Source organism: Misgurnus anguillicaudatus, chromosome 8 (genome assembly GCF_027580225.2).
Source record: "Misgurnus anguillicaudatus chromosome 8, ASM2758022v2, whole genome shotgun sequence".
NCBI lineage: Eukaryota > Metazoa > Chordata > Actinopteri > Cypriniformes > Cobitidae > Misgurnus > Misgurnus anguillicaudatus.
Genome location: NC_073344.2, coordinates 3,302,129 through 3,319,823, shown reverse-complemented (window position 1 = coordinate 3,319,823; position 17,695 = coordinate 3,302,129). Strand labels below are relative to the sequence as shown.

Sequence of the window (17,695 nt, the reverse complement as noted above, 5' to 3'; positions counted from 1 at the left end):
TCGAGATCATCACCATGAACAGAAATGTTTACCACCTGTTCAGCTGTTCACATAGAGAATCACTAAGACCCTTGTTTATTTGCAGAACCAAGTTGAGGAATGAAAACATTATACATTAAGGTCACAATCCACATCCAAATTGTTCAAATGGGGGACAATAAGGAGAACACCAGGAGAAACAAAACCGTTGACTGTCACACATTTCAGAAACGTTTGGGTCCCCAAGGAGATGATCTTGCAGCAGCCACAGGTGCACCAAAACTGGGGAATTCCTCCGAGCTGCTCATATCTGGGGCCTAAAGACAAAAAGGCCAAAAACAGGTTAAATCCAGCTATATTTTTTAAATGTCGACAGTTCAATACATTTAATCTTTAAAGGTGCAATTTATAAGATATTTGCAGTAAAATATCCAAAAACCACTAGGCCAGTGTTATATATTTTGTCCAACTGATTACTATCAATATCTCTAATGTTTTCAACTACTTGTAAATCGTAAGAAAATTGCCATTCAAAATATTGAAACGGGGCAGTGCAGTCTCCTGTCAATGACGTTAATATCCACATGACCCTTTGTTACCGCCTTTACTGACGTAAAAAGCACATGACAACAGTGTCATGGACAAATGCGGAAGAATGCATTATCGCCTGACGGGCTACGCGCTTGTTTATGGACTAAGATTACTCTTTACCGTCGGTCGCTGTTGTGTCAGCAAAGACAGCTCCCATAAGCGTACGGGCCAACCAAACGACCCAAGAAGAGTTTGGAACAAGACGAGAGAAAGAATGAGGATCAATATCGGTGTTGCATTATCTGGATGGAGAGAGCTTCATGACAACATTTAACTAGACAGAGTTGCTAAAATTGCTTGTGTTTTACGTGACGGATGAGTTGTTTTGATTCTTAACTCTTCAAAAATTGTATGCCATTATATTGATCACAACATTAGTGTGTAGATTGTAATCCGTGCGTTTTCCCACGGATGATATGCACATCAAGAGGTATTGTACAGCAATAAGACACTTACTAATAGAGTTTGGTACTGTACAGTCTATCACAATTTTACATCATAACCTCACAATAAGATTTGTACTGTCAATACATTGTGAAAAATCATTTTAGATTGTAAGTTTGAACACTTAATTCTGTGCTGTCATTTGTTGTTATTGCCGTTTTGGTGCCATCTAGTGGCAAATTCTACGTATTCCACCTTTAACAAGCAGAAAGTTGGCCCTAGCAGATGTTTTTTATTTCTGATATTAGAACACAACACTCGGGGTAATAGTTTACCTTTTCATTGCCTGTGGTCCAAGGAGCCTCCCTCACAACAAAGCCTTTGGATGGGCCACGAGGTTCTCCACCATGGGCAGAAGAACTACCAGAAGGCTTCATATAAGCCATTTTTGCTTCATTTTCCACTACATCAGCCAACTGAAATAAAAAAGAAAGTTTTCTTTCAGAAAGAAACTAAGAAATTGTCTTTGTTTTGCAGAAAATAAATCTTACATATTCCTCCTCCAAGTTCAGAAGGTGATCAATGGCTTCATCAACTTGCTCTGGACGACCAGTCACAGTCACTAAATTGGGATCTGAAGCTCCACTCTGAGGGAATCGAACATCAACCTGGAAATGAAAAGATTTTGTTTTCTGACCCTAACATCAGATACATCAGGGAAAAAAAACTAAAATAAAATTGTTAAAACTGGACTACAATATCTGCAGAGTAACAGCAGAATTTTCTTTGTTGGGTAAGCCAAAATTTTTTAGGAATACCTCTACGCACTCACTTTAAATTCATCCATTATCTTTCGAATGCCCTTTCCACGTGCACCTATGATGCGTGCATGGACCCTGCTGTCCAGGGTGATGTCCTCAGATATCATCTCTTCCAGTTCATCAACTATAGCCTGAATGGCATCACGTGCTGCCACTGCATTCTGCTCATAGCCAGAAATAGTAATCTGATCCTATCAAAAAAGGGTTTCATTTTTGTCATACAAACACGTTTGGACAAAATCTCCTGTCATGATCAGAAAGTTTGTAGGCTCCTGTTCAATACCTGGTTCTCATCATTTTTCTCTGGAAACTGAATGTTGACCTCATGCTCATTGCGGATTTGGGTGATTATGGCACCCTTGCGTCCAATGATTTTGGGGTGATACTTAGGATCCACAGTGATTGTAAGCTTGAAGCTCCTGAGGGCCTGTTCAACAGAAATAAAGTCAAATTGTTTAAACAACATCCTATACTTTTAAACCTCTTGCAAGCTTGTGTAATCTTAGCTTGAAACTCACTCGATCCTCCTGTTCGGCCTGTAGTTCCTTCACACGCTCAAGAAGACCCTCTTTAGCACGGTCAAGGAGGGTGGCCAGGCCAGTAATGGAGATAATGTCAGACTGTAACTCAGGGGCAGGCACTTGAATATTAACCTAAGACGAAGAGGCATTGTTCAGTTAAAAAAAGGGCAGTAAAAGGAATATCCACAATAGCAATTCATTTATCACTGAAGTTATTCACATCATTCCTCTAATCCAATTATTCAACAAACCCTCTTGAGATGTATCTGAATATACATGTAGCAATGTCAACTTATGAAACCAATGATATCAGCTTTAACCAGACGAGTCTGTGCAGCAGGAAATTTGGTATATTTGATAAATTTCGACAAAACGATTGTGAAGCCTGAACCAGGCACACAACAAGACCAACCTCAAATTCATCCATCATCTTGCGGATTCCACTTCCTTTCTGACCAATGATGTAGCGATGAAGCTCAAAGGGCACTTCCACCACAATGCTTACAGGAACCAAGGCCTAAACACATCCATATTCCTCATATTCAACACATTGTATTCAACAAAATGTACTCACATACAATCAGAACAGCTACATGCATTTTTGAAGGAAAACCATGTAACTAGCCACACCTTCAGTGCTTCAACAGCACCTTCACACCTCTCTTTACGGCCAGAGATTATAATGATGTCACACTTCTTGGGGGCCGAATGATCAGCAGGCTCTTTCACCTCACCATTGGCCTCTCCATTCTCCTGCACTGGAACATCAGTTGAAGCAGCTGAATGAATAGAAGAGTTTCTGATTCGCTGCTCATATATCATATTTGTTACTTATTATCAACACCTGGAGCACAAATGACGTTTTTCCTGTGACAATCATTGGTTGAAGGAATCTGTCATACACAATCACCTACATTGAACAGTTTTAGTATAAAAGATCAGGGAGCTTTCTTTCTATTTTAATGATGCAGGTCTTTCAAACTGACATTCACAATACCTTGTAGGTCCTCTCTGTCTGGAAACTTGATCTGAACATTGTGGTCTTTAGTAATCTGCTGTATGCGTGATCCCTTTGGCCCCATTATGGAGCGGTGGAACTTCTGAGGGATCACACACTCCATGGTCACTTGCGCATCCTGATGATTAAGAGAAACATGTAGCCCATTACCACCTTAAAATAACAACAGTTGTCCAAGATGAATACAGCATAGATTGCAATATTGTAGATTCTGTAACCTACTTACCAAATCCTCAATCAACTCCAGCATACGTTTTTTAGCAGCCTCAACACAATCTTTGGCCCCCTTCAAAGTGACCTTATCACTCTGAGAGGCAGTTCGGGGAAAACTGACGATAACACCACCATACTCCTCAGCAATCTCCCTCAGGACTTGACCACGACGTGCCACAAAAAAACGATGGTACTTGGGATCAACGGTCATTGCATCCTCTACCACGTTATCCTAAAACATAAAAAAGCTCTTAATGAGTGCCTCCAACTCCTTCTGTGCTTCAGCTACAGCTTCCTCTGTACCAATGACTGTGATCTGCTCCTGATCCTTGTCCTCAGCGGTAGGGAAGATGATCCTGGCACCCGTGCTGTCCCGTACCTTCCGAATATTTCCACCTCCTTTACCGATAAGGAACTTGTGGTATTCAGGTTTGGCACGCAGCTCAGCTGTGTGGCTTTTAGTTTGCTGTTATAGATTGATTATTTAGTAAAAACAGACTGATTTTCATAAAATGAATCCTGAACCAAAAGTAGATTACAATGTAATCAGATTAGTCATCAATGAATTGATTCATCTGATAATTTAAAACCAACGTAGATACAAAGAAAGTTGAACCCTGATCAAGTTTAGATAAATGCTTCAAAATGCATTAGCCTCTTAACAATAGTTAAAAACTAGGGATGCTCCGATCGATTGGCCGATAATGCTTGCTATGTTTCTCAATGAATTACGGTGAAATGCCGCTACATCCAAAAGCCAGGGGGCGCTCTCGTGCAGAAACTCAAAATGCGCTGTAGACGAAGAACAATACACACGCAGCTCCATGAAATGGCTGAAGGATATATTTATATTGCTGTTCTTCAAACCTTTTCAGGTATTTTCATGATAATAAAGAATATGTTTAATAATTATGTTTGACGAGTGTTGCTTTTTCAAATGCATGTTATAAACGACTCAAACTAACAGTGATTTTAGATCGACAAGGACTTACTGATCAAAAGCCGTAGTACATGAAATAGCTGTAATAAGATCGGCTGTCCGATTCAGAATAGTGATCTGCAACGTATTATTAGTGGAGATCGGCATTGATCGGAGCATCCCTATTAAAAACCCACCTTCTCTTCTGCCAAGGAAAGCAGCTGCTTCTTGGCTTTCTCCACCTCTTCGGCTGGGCCTCTGATTGTCACTGCATCAATGCCAGAGCCCTCTGTGGGGAAATGGATGTGCACGCCACCACACTCCTCCATAATGGAACGCACAAAACGCCCCTTGGTGCCAATTAGGGAGTTGTGCAGTTTTGAGGGTATAGAAACCTCTACCTCTGTGATATTTGCCTGCATAAACATTTAAATGAACACATCTTATTGCATCCACATACTTCTCTGCTGCAACAAATCAAGCTCAAGATCCATAAACAGGCCTCTACACTGGTGCGCATAACTTTTTTTCTTAGGTGCACCAGCCCAAAAGTTAGGTGCACCCAAATTTTTGACCGCATCGCATTTATAGTTCACCCAAAATTAAAATTCTGTCATAATTTACTCACTCTCATGTTGTTACAAACCCATATAAATGTCTTTGTTCTGGTGAACATAACATATTTTTGAGGAATGTTTGTAACAAAACTATTCATGAGTCCCATTTACTTCTATAGTATTATTTTTCCTACTATGGAAGTGAATGGGGCTCATGCTTGGTTTGGTTACAAACATTCCTCAAAATATCTTGCTTCGTGTTCATCAGAACAAACAAATTTATATAGGTTTGTAACAAAATGAGGGAGAGTTAATGATGACATAATTTTCATTTTTGGGTGAACCACCCTTTAACACCACAGTTTAGCACCCATGGTGGTTTAAATGTACAGAATATAAACATGACTATTTTATAATTTTCATGCTGTCATTCCATTTTCTTTATACGAGTCATGCACAGTCCTGTTTGATAACCCGCATCCGCACGATAAAAATAACACTTGACCCGTTATCCGACATCAGCATAAATTTATTTAATATCCGCCCGTTTGACAAAGACTGCAACCGGCCGCACCGCAAATCGCAAAGTAATAGAAATCTTTAAAGATCTTCATGCAGAACATGGACAGACATAAGCACACGTTCATGATTGGACAAATATATTATCATTTAATGTGAAACTTTGTGAGGGTCGGCAGATTGACAGCTGAGCCATCAGCAGTGTTTAAACACTCATAAGCGCTGTGCTTACATTTATAATTAGGCTACCTGATAAATTGATGATATGATTGCAGTGATTTCAAAGGGATGTCCAAAAAACTCAAGTAGAATGCTAAATGTTTCAAGTTTAATGTCTCTTTCTCTCCGCCCTGCGTAAACCCGCGCTGGCTTGCATCTTGCATTATCTTAACTTGCCCTAAATTACGGTCATACTAATAAAAGTAAAACAACATTCAAAATTGTAAAAGGTGTAGGCCTACTTTTATTAATGTAAAGTTACATTCACAAGAATAACAAAACATGCTTTTTTAAATAATAAAAAAAGTGTTTTGTGCTGCATCGGTTTTGGAGAGCGTCACACAAAAAAATAAACTCATACGCTACTTTTGAGTTCATTTGTTAATTTGCTAATTATTTAAGTGAAACATTTCATGTAGGCTTATTTATTTTATAATTTTTTCACCAAAGAAAGACGTAGTCATCGTGTTCTATTGATTTTTATGCTATTTATGCATGAAACTAAACCCTTGGGGGCAATCATTTATAAATGAGTCAACAACGCAAACCAAGGAATGAACTTATTTCTCTATTTAAGACAGCCAGTCTGGCAGGGCGCTAATAGCAATACAGCAAATGCCGAAAGTTTATAGAATTAGACTTGGAAGTAAGATTATGATGAAAACAGCGGTCCTGGCTTTTTTCTAAATTATATATATATATATATATATATATATATATATAATTCTTATAATTATATAAATATATAAATTGGGTGCACACAGCATCATTGCTGTTCGGGTTTACGTTCAAATAATTTTTCTTTATAAGAATTATGCCCTGGCTCGGTTGTAAGAGGCTCATTACCTAATTTCGTCTTCAGCCTAGGGCTTATGTGACGGGAGGTTGATGTCAGAGCATTGGTTTATGATCTTCGGACAGATCAGGCCTTAACTTAACATTCTTAACAAAAAAGTTGTCAATCGTTCTTTCCTCTTCTCTTATTATCCGCGGCTACATCCACTCTGTTTATCTGACGGACCAAGACTACTCACCTCTCTTATGGCGCTTTTCCATTGCATAGTACTCCAAGGTTTAGTTTAGTTTGGGTTGGGTCAGCTCAGCTCACCACACTTTGGCGTGGTTAGCTTTTCCATCGTGTTTGGTATCACTTCGGAGAGGGAGGGATTATAAGCGTGTCGTTATATTTACGCTGCCTACTGCTGTGAGATCATACAAGTGAGAGCGTGAAAAAATTAAATTTAACCACCACAAATAGATGTTTGCACAACGCGTTTATCACTACCTCTGTCTCACATAACAGTTTCAGTATAAACACCCAACCCGTGGCGTCAGTCGACGGCACTCCGCTGAGCCTCATTGAAGTTGCATTTAGCATATATAATGCTAACATGCTTATCGCAAATGTTCCGCCACAAACTGCAAGTCTGGAAAAAACTGTTATGGTGTCCCTGATTCTCAACCTGTGGATGTTTTTCATCACTAAAAGGGAGTTTGGGAACTTATAGCAGAGCACAGATGACAACATGTTTGCGCGAGACAGCGCAAGCTAGCACTGAGGTAAAGCTAATCTTTTTTTACATTATAGCAATGACGCTGGTAGGGACGATTCTCTCAGACCAATCAGTGATCTTCAGTGTTTTCGCATCACGTTTGGTATCAGCTTGGGTCGCTTGGAACCCCAACCGAGGTTGCACGAAAAAAAGTACTACGTCGGGTACTACGTATTGCACCCAGTGGAAAAGCTCCCAAAAGTAAGCTGACCCGACCCAAACCAAACCAAACCGTGGGGTACCATGCAATGGAAAAGCGCCACAAGTTTGACTGGAGCACACACGCATTTTTAAACGTACACACACGTACATCTGGACCACAGCTTTTTTCCTCGAACGCCTGGTCACACCGGTGCTACCTGAGATTTTCTAAGTCGCACCATTAAGAAATTAGGTCACACTTTTGAGCCGTGATAAACCTTCAAAATAAATAAAATGAGAAACCTTACCAGTTCTTTTTGAATGGCCAGGATCCTATTTTTTGCTGCGTCACAGTTTGCCTTCTTCCCAGTGATGACAATCATTTCTGAGTTGCTGTTTTCCGCAGGCAGGTCAATTTTAGTGTTAGTCTCTTCACGGATCTGAGGAGATTTATTATATACAGTTATGTTCAAAATAATAGCAGTGCAACATCAGTAACCTGATAAACCACTGTTATTCATAGTAGTAGTAATATTTCTGCATTAGAAATTATGTACTTACAGATGTAGTAGTGTAAGTGGCATGATCAAAATAATAGCAGTGTGAAGTTTAATTGGAAAATCAGTTCAGTCTATGAAAAAACATCCCCTTTTACCCTTTATTAGAAAAGAGTGGAAGCAAATGTTTCACCTATTGTTATAAAATATATCTGCTGCTGAATTTCTAAGTAAAATGGACCGTTCTATCATTGCTCAGAGGAACAATGTAATTTGATTATACGTTTTCCCCTCTCGTCAAATTTTTAAAGAAATGCAGCAAAGTTTAGGGTGCTCAGCTAAAACGATCTTAAATGCTTTAAAAGGGCAACAAAAACCCAAAGCACATGAAAGAAAGAAAGCAACTACAGTTAATACAGATTGAAGAACAGTCAGGATGGCAAATATTCAGCCTCTCATCACCTCAAAGATTATCAAAGCATGAGCAGAATCACATCTACACGTAAACTGGCCCAAAGAAAAATGGTGTAACATTTTGTGGCATGATGAGAGTAAAATTGTTGTCGGCAGAACCTCAGATGACTCCCGGGTACTTTACAGTACACTGTAAAGACAGTAGGGGTGTAACGGTTCTCGGTAAAGAATCAAATCGCCCTGTCATCCTCTCACGGTTCGGGACGCACGTGCACCACGGTGCACCGTATTTGATTCAACCACACATTAGAGCTGAAGATCTTTGCCCGAACTCGACGGGCTCGGGCGGGTTCGGCCTTCATTTCTAACATTTTACACGGGCTCGGGCCGGGCTTGCGCTCCGGCTTTGTGAGGTAAATGAGCGGTCAAGTTCAATGCTGCTGGATGCATCAGTAGCGCAGGACCGCGCTGAATTCATTTACAGTGGATTGAATGATTTCCCTCATCAAAAACATGTAGCCTAATCTTGGTGAGTAGGTTTTTCAATGTATAACTAAATATGAATCGCGTCTTAAATACATAATTTAGACAGAGTATATAAACTAATGTTGGCAGTTATGGAGAGAAGTGCCGACGCAAATCCCGCGGAGCCTTTCTCTTAATTTTGTTATTGCCAAATACCCATCTTAATTCAGAATGTATTATCTTAATTCGTTAAGAAATAATAATTGTATTGGCCTATTTATAGTGTATTGCATAAGCCTATTTAAAATGAGATGTTACAATGTTACAGATGACTTATTTTATTTCTTTGTTTCAACTTACAAGTGGCGTGTAGATTATTAGTCATGAATAAATAATGTTAAAACCTGTGTAAATTTCTCATTCTTGACAAAAGCTGTGTGTGTGCGAACATTTAAATAATGTCAGGCTGTAAACGGGTTCGGGCTTTTAAAAAGCTGTCAATCTAAATGTACGTTCGGGTTCGGGCTGCATTCTGTCGGGCTCCGGACATTTCGGGCCTAACTTTTAAGGCCCGATTACAGCTCTACCACACATTTCTAATATAGTTTGGTGAAAAAAACAATGCATAAAACTGCTAATGTATGGTTCTGAATAAGCTTTGCGTGTGTTTACGTGAGAGTACCTGTCCAATCAACTCATAATATGCTATGCAAATCTGTTGCTAACCTCACAGTTCCTCCTCACGTATTGGTGTGTGCGTTTGTGTGTGTGTGTGGCGCGGAACGTTTAAAGGAATAGTCTACTCATTTTCAATATTAAAATATGTTATTACCTTAACTAAGAACTGTTGATACATCCCTCTATCATCTGTGTGCGTGCACGTAAGCCCTGGAGCGCGCTGCGACGCTTCGATAGCATTTAGCTTAGCCCTATTCATTCAATGGTACCATTTAAAGATAAAGTTAGAAGTGACCAAACACATCAACGTTTTTCCTATTTAAGACGAGTAGTTATACGAGCAAGTTTGGTGGTACAAAATAAAACGTAGCGCTTTTCTAAGCGGATTTAAAAGAGGAACTATATTTTATGGCGTAATAGCACTTTTGGGAGTACTTCGACTCGGCGCAGTAACACCCTCCCTCTCCCATTATGAGAGTGAGAAGGGGAGCGGACTTTTCAGGCGAGTCGAAGTACTCCCAAAACTGCTATTACGCCATAAAATATAGTTCCTCTTTTAAATCCGCTTAGAAAAGCGCTACGTTTTATTTTGTACCACCAAACTTGCTCGTATAACTACTCGTCTTAAATAGGAAAAACGTTGATGTGTTTGGTCACTTCTAACTTTATCTCTAAATGGTACAATTGAATGAATGGGGCTAAGCTAAATGCTATCGAAGCGTCGCAGCGCGCTCCAGCGCTTACGTGCACGCACACAGATGATAGAGGGATGTATCAACAGTTCTTAGTTAAGGTAATAACATATTTTAATATTGAAAATGAGTAGACTATTCCTTTAAGCAAGCCAAGGAGAAAAGACGCTAATAGAGGCACCGCCAGCTTCATTTAAGCGATGCTCAAGTGAGACAGGTGAGACAGAAACAGCACACACTGCCTTCATGTTTAAATCAGGGGCGTAGCCAGTAATGGGCCAGGGCGGCACTGGCCCGCCCACATAACTCCCTGGCCCGCACAGGCAAGTTTAATCGAAATACATTTTTTTGTTTATTTTTATTATTCAAATGTATTTAAGAAAATATATTAATATAAACCTGATTTATTGTTGACCGGAGTGTGTATAATTTGCTTTCTAAATAAAATGGAATTGTTAAAGAAAGTTGTAGGAAGCCTCCGGAATGTAATTGGTTGCTAGGGGTTCTGACAGGTAGACTCTGTGGGGAGCGGCGGGCTCTGGCAGCCAGCCAGCTAACTTTGCTAACATCTTTTTTAGCTAATATTAAAATTGCCACAATAATGGCTAAAGTTTCTTTAATGTGTTATTTAAAAAAGCAAGAGTTGAGGAAGACGATACGCCACTGCCTCCATCTGCTGAGTCCTACCAGCCCAGTTCTTCAAACTCATCAACCCCCAAGGCGGCTAGTCAGGCACTGGTGGCGCCGGTTGCCTCTTGCTCCCTGGCGGCACTTCCAGTGCGCTCTCCCGGTCAGCCTGACACAGGTTGACCCGCCGATCTAACGGCAATTGATGAACCACGTACGACCCAATTTGAATCCACGTGTACTACTCGCCTCAAAAACCTGTGCCTTTTTGTTTTTTGAAAAATAACTCTGTGACTCTTTGGACAATAATTAGATAATTTCTGTTTTCAACATTAAACCCAGGCACTTGCATCTTGTTTTGTAGAATGAAAACAACAAAGGTAAGCCTGTTGTTTAACTCATTTCCTTAATTTTTGCTCGGGAAGTGATTTAACTAAGTGGTGTGTTGTGTATAGATTTATGCCTTATAGGTTAAGTTACATTGTTTAATTTAAACGAGTTGCTATTTTTTGGCACAAAAGCTTAATTTCCACCAGGCTGATTGCACTGTATATGGTTGATTTAATATAAATTAGGCAGTGTGTTGTTATTTATTTAAAACTGTGCTCTGCTGAGAGTTTTCATTATTTCAATTTCCTGTTACTTTTAGCCTACTTTATTTCAGGTGAACTGTTTTTGCACTACTGACTAGCCTAAGACTGCCTGGCCTGGTTTTTCCAGCCTTTATTGAGCTATGTGTTGGTTGAACATGTTTAGACAGTGTTTTATTATTGCCTTCGCCGAAAATTGCAAAGGAAAGATGTCACCGTTTTTGCAGATTGTCTATTCTTTTTTCTACTCTAAGGTTTAATTATTATTTAAGTCATTTTATTCTAGGATAAACTATTGGCCCACTCACTTTTGCCCCGGCCCGCCCAAAATACAATTTCTGCCTACGCCCCTGGTTTAAATGTTAACAAACTGATCTTCTTGCGAAAAAACTTGAAGATAGTGGCATAAAATATAAAAAAGTAACCCAGTCGTCTAAGCTATTTTATGTGCATTTTGAAGTTACTGTAAAGTTGATAGGCTACATGTAGTATAATAATACAAGTGCTCTTACATGAAAATGTTGATTTTGGCAGAGGTTAAAAACGGATTAGGGTTTTATTTTTGTAAAGAAGCCTGTTGTGACCAAAGTGTAACGAAACACACCGAACCGTGACCCTTAAACTGTGATACGAACCGAACCATGAGTAATTTGAACCGTTACACCCCTAAAAGACAAGTTAAATTTGGTGGTGCAAAAATCATGGTATTGGGATGTTTTTCATACTGCCATGTTGGGCCTATTTATTGTATACAAGAGAACATGGATCAATTTGAAGAGGAAATGCTCCTGAAATAAGTGTTTCAACAAGACCCCAAAAATACAAGCAAGAGGGCAAAATCTTCATTCCAGACAAAAAGGATTGAGGTTATGGAGTGGCCAGCTCAATCCCCTGATCACCCCATTGAATGCTTGTGGGTATATTAAAAATGCAGTTTCTGATGCAAAACCTAAAAATTTGACAGGAACTGTGGCTCCTGAGCTCTTTCCGGGGGCCAGAAGTTGGTTGACTTGATTTGACACAGATTTGCAGCAGTTAACCACAACAATGGTTATGCAACTAAATATCAGTAATTCAATAGTCTAATGTAAAGTTTAATCTTAAGAAATGTATTCAGTTTTAAGTGTCTACAGATATATATATATTTTTTTGAACAGGCTTATATTCATTTTCTTTGCTTCCCTTTAAAAGAAAAACACTGACTTGTAAACTGTTAATGCTTTGATTTGTAATTGAATGTGTAATGTTTTCAATACATTTGAAATATGGTAATAAACTCGCTTTTTTAAAATGTTTGCACTTAATTCACTTATATTAGTACACTGCTATTATTTTGAATAGACAGACAGACAGACAGACAGACAGAGATTTCTTAATTACTAAAGCAGTTATATACCTTCTTTATATTTGCGCCTCCTTTGCCAATTATGTTTTTGTGGAATTGCTTGAAAATGGGCACCGAGACTGAATAGCTATTCTCAACCTGGAAAGACAAAACATTAAATAGTTATTGCTTAACTAATGTTAAAGGGTTAGTTCACCCCATGTCCCAAATGACAATTTCATCATAAACCACTTAACCCTATGTCCTTCTAACGCACAAAGTCCGATTGTTTTTTCAGAAGATATTTTTAGATCATTTTTGATGAAAACCACGAGGCTTGTGACTGTCCCATTGACTTCAGTTTGTTTTACAATTCTTTTACAAGAAAAGAATGAAAGGCATTGCCAAAAAGGTCCATGTTCCATCAGTAGTTCAATAATATTATTATGAAGCAACAACAACAATTATTTTTGCACAAAGAAAACAACACTAATGATTTTATTCAACTACAGTGCATGCTAACGTAGTTGCCAGCGTACAGACAGAGAATACACTTGGAAGTAAATTAATGTGAATTTATACAGGCTGTTTAACCTTCTGTGGTCTAAGGGGTTTTTAGGGCCCTGGAGAAGTTTTGACCTGCACTGACATTTGTGCTTTTTTCAGATGCTTAAAACATAATAATGGGAAAAGTCTCATAACACTGTGTTCAGCACAAACTGGGCTACAATATTATGAGCAACATGTATGTACATGTTTGCATTTTTGAGAGAAAAATATTTATGCGTGGTTTTTACTGAACTTTTTAGTCACTGATACAAGTCCACAAAAGTCATTTTAAACATGTTTTCCCAAGGCTTTTCAAAACAGGATCTAGTGTGTAAAGTTTTTTCTTCAAAATGATGTGAAGATCATTCTGCCTACTCAATCACATAAAACAATATGAGCCCTGTAGGAATGTAACAGGAATGTAATTTTCTCTGTAGTAAAACCATGGTAAGGTTTACTTGGGAGTTTATAACAAAATGTTTTCAATAGAATGTACACGCACGCTCTCACACACACACACACACACACACATATGAGGGCTGGGATAAACCTTTTTTACAATTAATGTGGCAATAATTTTTTAAGATGTGTTGATTACTCTAACGGTGCATTTTTCAGTCCGATTCGATTCTCGATTATCTCCCCATTAATTGACTAATAGCAATTTATACATAATGATTTACATATCTGAATGAAAAAAAAAAATATATATGCAATAGGCTATATGTTTATTGCTCTCAAAATTCCAAAATGAAAAAAAGACTACAATTGCAAAGTAATGCATTCTTAGTCAGAAGTAGCATTCAATAAAACCTTGAACACACAGTCCTAGTTTACTGAAAAGAGTGCATTGTGTAATTCTTTCAGATGAAAATAACAACAGCTTGATGTTTCACATTACAAGCGTGAGCAAGCGCGTATGCGCTGCGTGAACGTAAACAAACATTGATAAGTCTATCGTGCGTGTCCCTTGTTGTGTTTTTACTATATTGATTACAAATCACAAATAAAAGTCCAGACAACGATAGGCAGGGTTTTTTTTTGAGCTTTTTACTGCACAAAAGTAAACCTCTCGCTGGCCATCCAAACACTAACCCTGTGTTCATTTTTACGATGGCCAAACAATACCTTTACCATGATTAGTATGGTTTTTAAAGGTATACTTGTGAAATTAATAGACAATATTTAAATAAAAATGGGAATTTATAACAAATTAAAAAATAACTGAAGTAAACCTTATAATGGTTTTACTACAGAGAAAGTTACATTCCTATTGAACATTCCTACAAGGCTCATTATGTGGCCTTATGCAATTATTGTTTCTCAGCTGTCAATCACTGATTATTCAAAAGCTTTCCCGCCTCCAAGCATACAGCTTTTCCTAAGCAAAAGTATCTTAGAAATTTGAAATCAATATATTTTTTATGTGAATGAGTAGGCCGAAGAATTTTCATATAATTTTGAAGAAAAAAACTCTAGACTACTAGATCCTGTTTTGAAAAGTCTTGGGAAAACATGTTTAGAATGAGTTTTGTGGATTTACATCAGTGACTTAAAAATTTTGCTTTTTCAAAAACCATGCATAAACATTTCTCTCAAAAATAAACACATGTACATACATGTTGATCATATAATATAGTAGCCCAGTTTGTGCTGAAAACAGTGTTATGAGACTTTTGCCATTAATATGTTTTAAGCAACTGAAAAAAGCACAAATGTCAGTGCATGTCAAAACTTCCCCAGGGCCCTAAAAACCCCTTAGACCCCAGAGGGGCCAGAGCAAAAGTATGCCATTTTTGGGTGTGTCATTTAAAGTGCAAATGAGTGGATGAAGTGCTAACACTGATGACAATGATGGTGGTTTGTTGCAACTGAACCTCAATTGTGCTGTGAATTATTTTCTCTCTTTCTCTCTGCACTAAATGGCTGTGCTGTGGTTGGATAGTGCAGATAAAGGGGGCGGTATTAACCTGTTCTGACATCACAATAGGAACCAAATTACCATTACCTATTTTTTCACATGCTTGCAGAGAATGGTTTACCAAAACTAAGTTACTGGGTTCATCTTTTTCACATTTTCTAAGTTGATAGAAGCACTGGGGACCCAATTATATCACTTAAAGGCACACTTCACCCATTTGCATTAAGCTTTGTATAGTTAGAACCCCAGTCATGTTTTTGAATGGTCGTGCATCATTTCCTCAGTTGCCGCTGAGACATCAGAAATACAGATTTCAGTGTTGCACTTCCTTCTTTCAATGATGTAAAAATCATCATTTTGCATCATTGAAAGAAGGAAGTCCAATATCTTTATTGAGGGTGCAAGACTACAAACACCCCTTTTCTCGGTCAAATAGGCACCAAATTCTTAATGTGTTACATTTCGACTATAATTATGACACACTTTCAATAAAGATTAATGTTTCTACGGGTGAAATGCTCCTTTAAAAGATGGAAAGTCAGATTTTTATAATATGTCCCCTTTAAATCACATTTCTTCCCCATGCTGACACTCAGATTGAACTGCAGCAGATTGTCTTGACCATGTCTACATGCCTAAATGCATTGAGTTGCTGCCATACAATTGGCTGATTAGAAATTTGCGTAAACCAGCAGTTGAACAGGTGTACCTAATAAAGTGGCCGGTGAGTACACACACACACACACACACACACACACACACACACACACACACACACACAATCTATGCATGCATATATTATATTTTATGGGTGTGCGTGTGTGTGTGTGTGTGTGTGTGTGTGTGTATGGTGACATGATTTCACCAAGTAGAATGTGATCCTCGATCAACATTTTCATTAAAGGTGGAATGCCCGATATCTGAAAAATGCTTTGGAACAGAGAGTCGGACCGACTACCAAAACACACTTGTAGCCAATCAGCAGTAAGAGGTGTGTCTACTAACCAACATCGTTGCCTGGATTGCGTATGTGTGGGGTGGGGCTATCAACAGAAGGTCCAGATTCTATTGGGGTAGGGGTGCGTTTGTTTAGGTGATTTCAAATGTAAACACTGGCTTTCAGAGATTATAGACCCTGCCTAGGGGTGGGCGATATGACCAAAATCTTCTATCACGATAGGATTAATTTTATATCATGATAACGATATGTATCACGGTAGAGTTTATGTTTTAATAAGGTTTAAATCTTTAATACCATAGAAATGTTCATAATTCTCACAACAAACATATACAAGCATAGAACAAAGATACAAACAAACAAAACTCAAGCTCTCTGAAGATAAACAGTCAATGATATAAGAATGATAATAAATAATTATTCATGTATGTATAGGCCTATATATATATTTTTATTTAAGGTAGAAAAGTGATTTAATCAGGAGCAAAATTAGGTAACTTCCCCTTTAAGACCAAAGTCCCTCTCCAAAACACTGTTACACATGTGCTTTCTCTTTTAGGTGTTTACTTTCTCTTAAGACCTAACTGGTCGTGTTTATGAGGATGCTTACACATACATATGCGTCAAAATTTCTGTCTTTGCATTTAAGGCCAATAAAGCGGAAAAATGCTCATGAGCTTAATGAGCAGCGGTCGCGCGACTTGCGCGCTCCTCACAGACAGAAAGAGCAGCGGTTGCGCGACTTGTCCGCTCCTGACACACAGAAAGAACTCACACATACAGATCTGCTGTCTGTGTTTCAATGGCTTAAAATAACTTGTTTTAAAACTGCAGTGCTTAAATACGTGTACAAACGTTACGTTTTCACGACCACGCGCACAGGAGCGTGACGTGGGCGCGTAACCTCGATAGAAACGATAGTCCAAAATCTCTACCGGTTGACACATTTCTACCGGTTAATTATGTTTACTGGTTTATCGCCCACCCCTAACCCTGCCTTTAACCAATCAGATTGCAGGATTAGGGTGCATGTTAGATTTAGGATTGGGTTAGGGCCTTTAAAGGGGCAATAAGTAGGATTTACTCCCATCTAGTGGTGGAATTGTATTTTGCATTCAACGAACAGTGCTCTCTATTGGCTCCCCTTTCCAAATGCGTGTTGCAACTACGGTAACCGTTATGTAATCGCTGATCTCCTTGTCCGTAGCAGCTGGTTCACGTGTTCTGAATGAAAACACTTACAGTCCCTTTAAAAAAATCTGCTCAAACTATCATTTCACACTAATTTGAGGGATAAAAATTAAACATGAAAAGTTTATCATGGTGAAAAACAATCTGGGAAATGACACTAATTGCAATGCGGTCACATTTTTGGCACTTTGCTTTTGAATGAAATGGAAAATTAAACAGAAAATTTGCATACCATTTCAGCCACCACTTTCTGCATAAATTTTGTGCATTTCTCCACCTCAGTGCGAGGTCCACGCAGTTGTACAATGTCACTTTTCTGCGCTGGGTCAGGGAAGTTGATGATAACCTATATGC

The 17,695-nt window shown here is 38.6% G+C and overlaps 1 protein-coding gene across 1 annotated transcript in view; it reads right to left on the bottom strand.

Annotated features, from left to right (window-relative positions):
• hdlbpa (high density lipoprotein binding protein a) overlaps positions 1–17,695 on the bottom strand; it is a 135,770-nt gene continuing 118,075 nt past the window's right edge. Inside the window, 14 exon segments of the mRNA XM_073870109.1 lie at positions 1–296; positions 1,290–1,430; positions 1,506–1,622; positions 1,787–1,966; positions 2,059–2,202; positions 2,294–2,428; positions 2,709–2,813; positions 2,927–3,075; positions 3,294–3,432; positions 3,541–3,993; positions 4,644–4,862; positions 7,744–7,875; positions 12,795–12,881; positions 17,574–17,687. Coding sequence (XP_073726210.1) covers positions 204–296; positions 1,290–1,430; positions 1,506–1,622; positions 1,787–1,966; positions 2,059–2,202; positions 2,294–2,428; positions 2,709–2,813; positions 2,927–3,075; positions 3,294–3,432; positions 3,541–3,993; positions 4,644–4,862; positions 7,744–7,875; positions 12,795–12,881; positions 17,574–17,687 — 2,208 coding nt within the window. The 3' untranslated portion in view covers positions 1–203.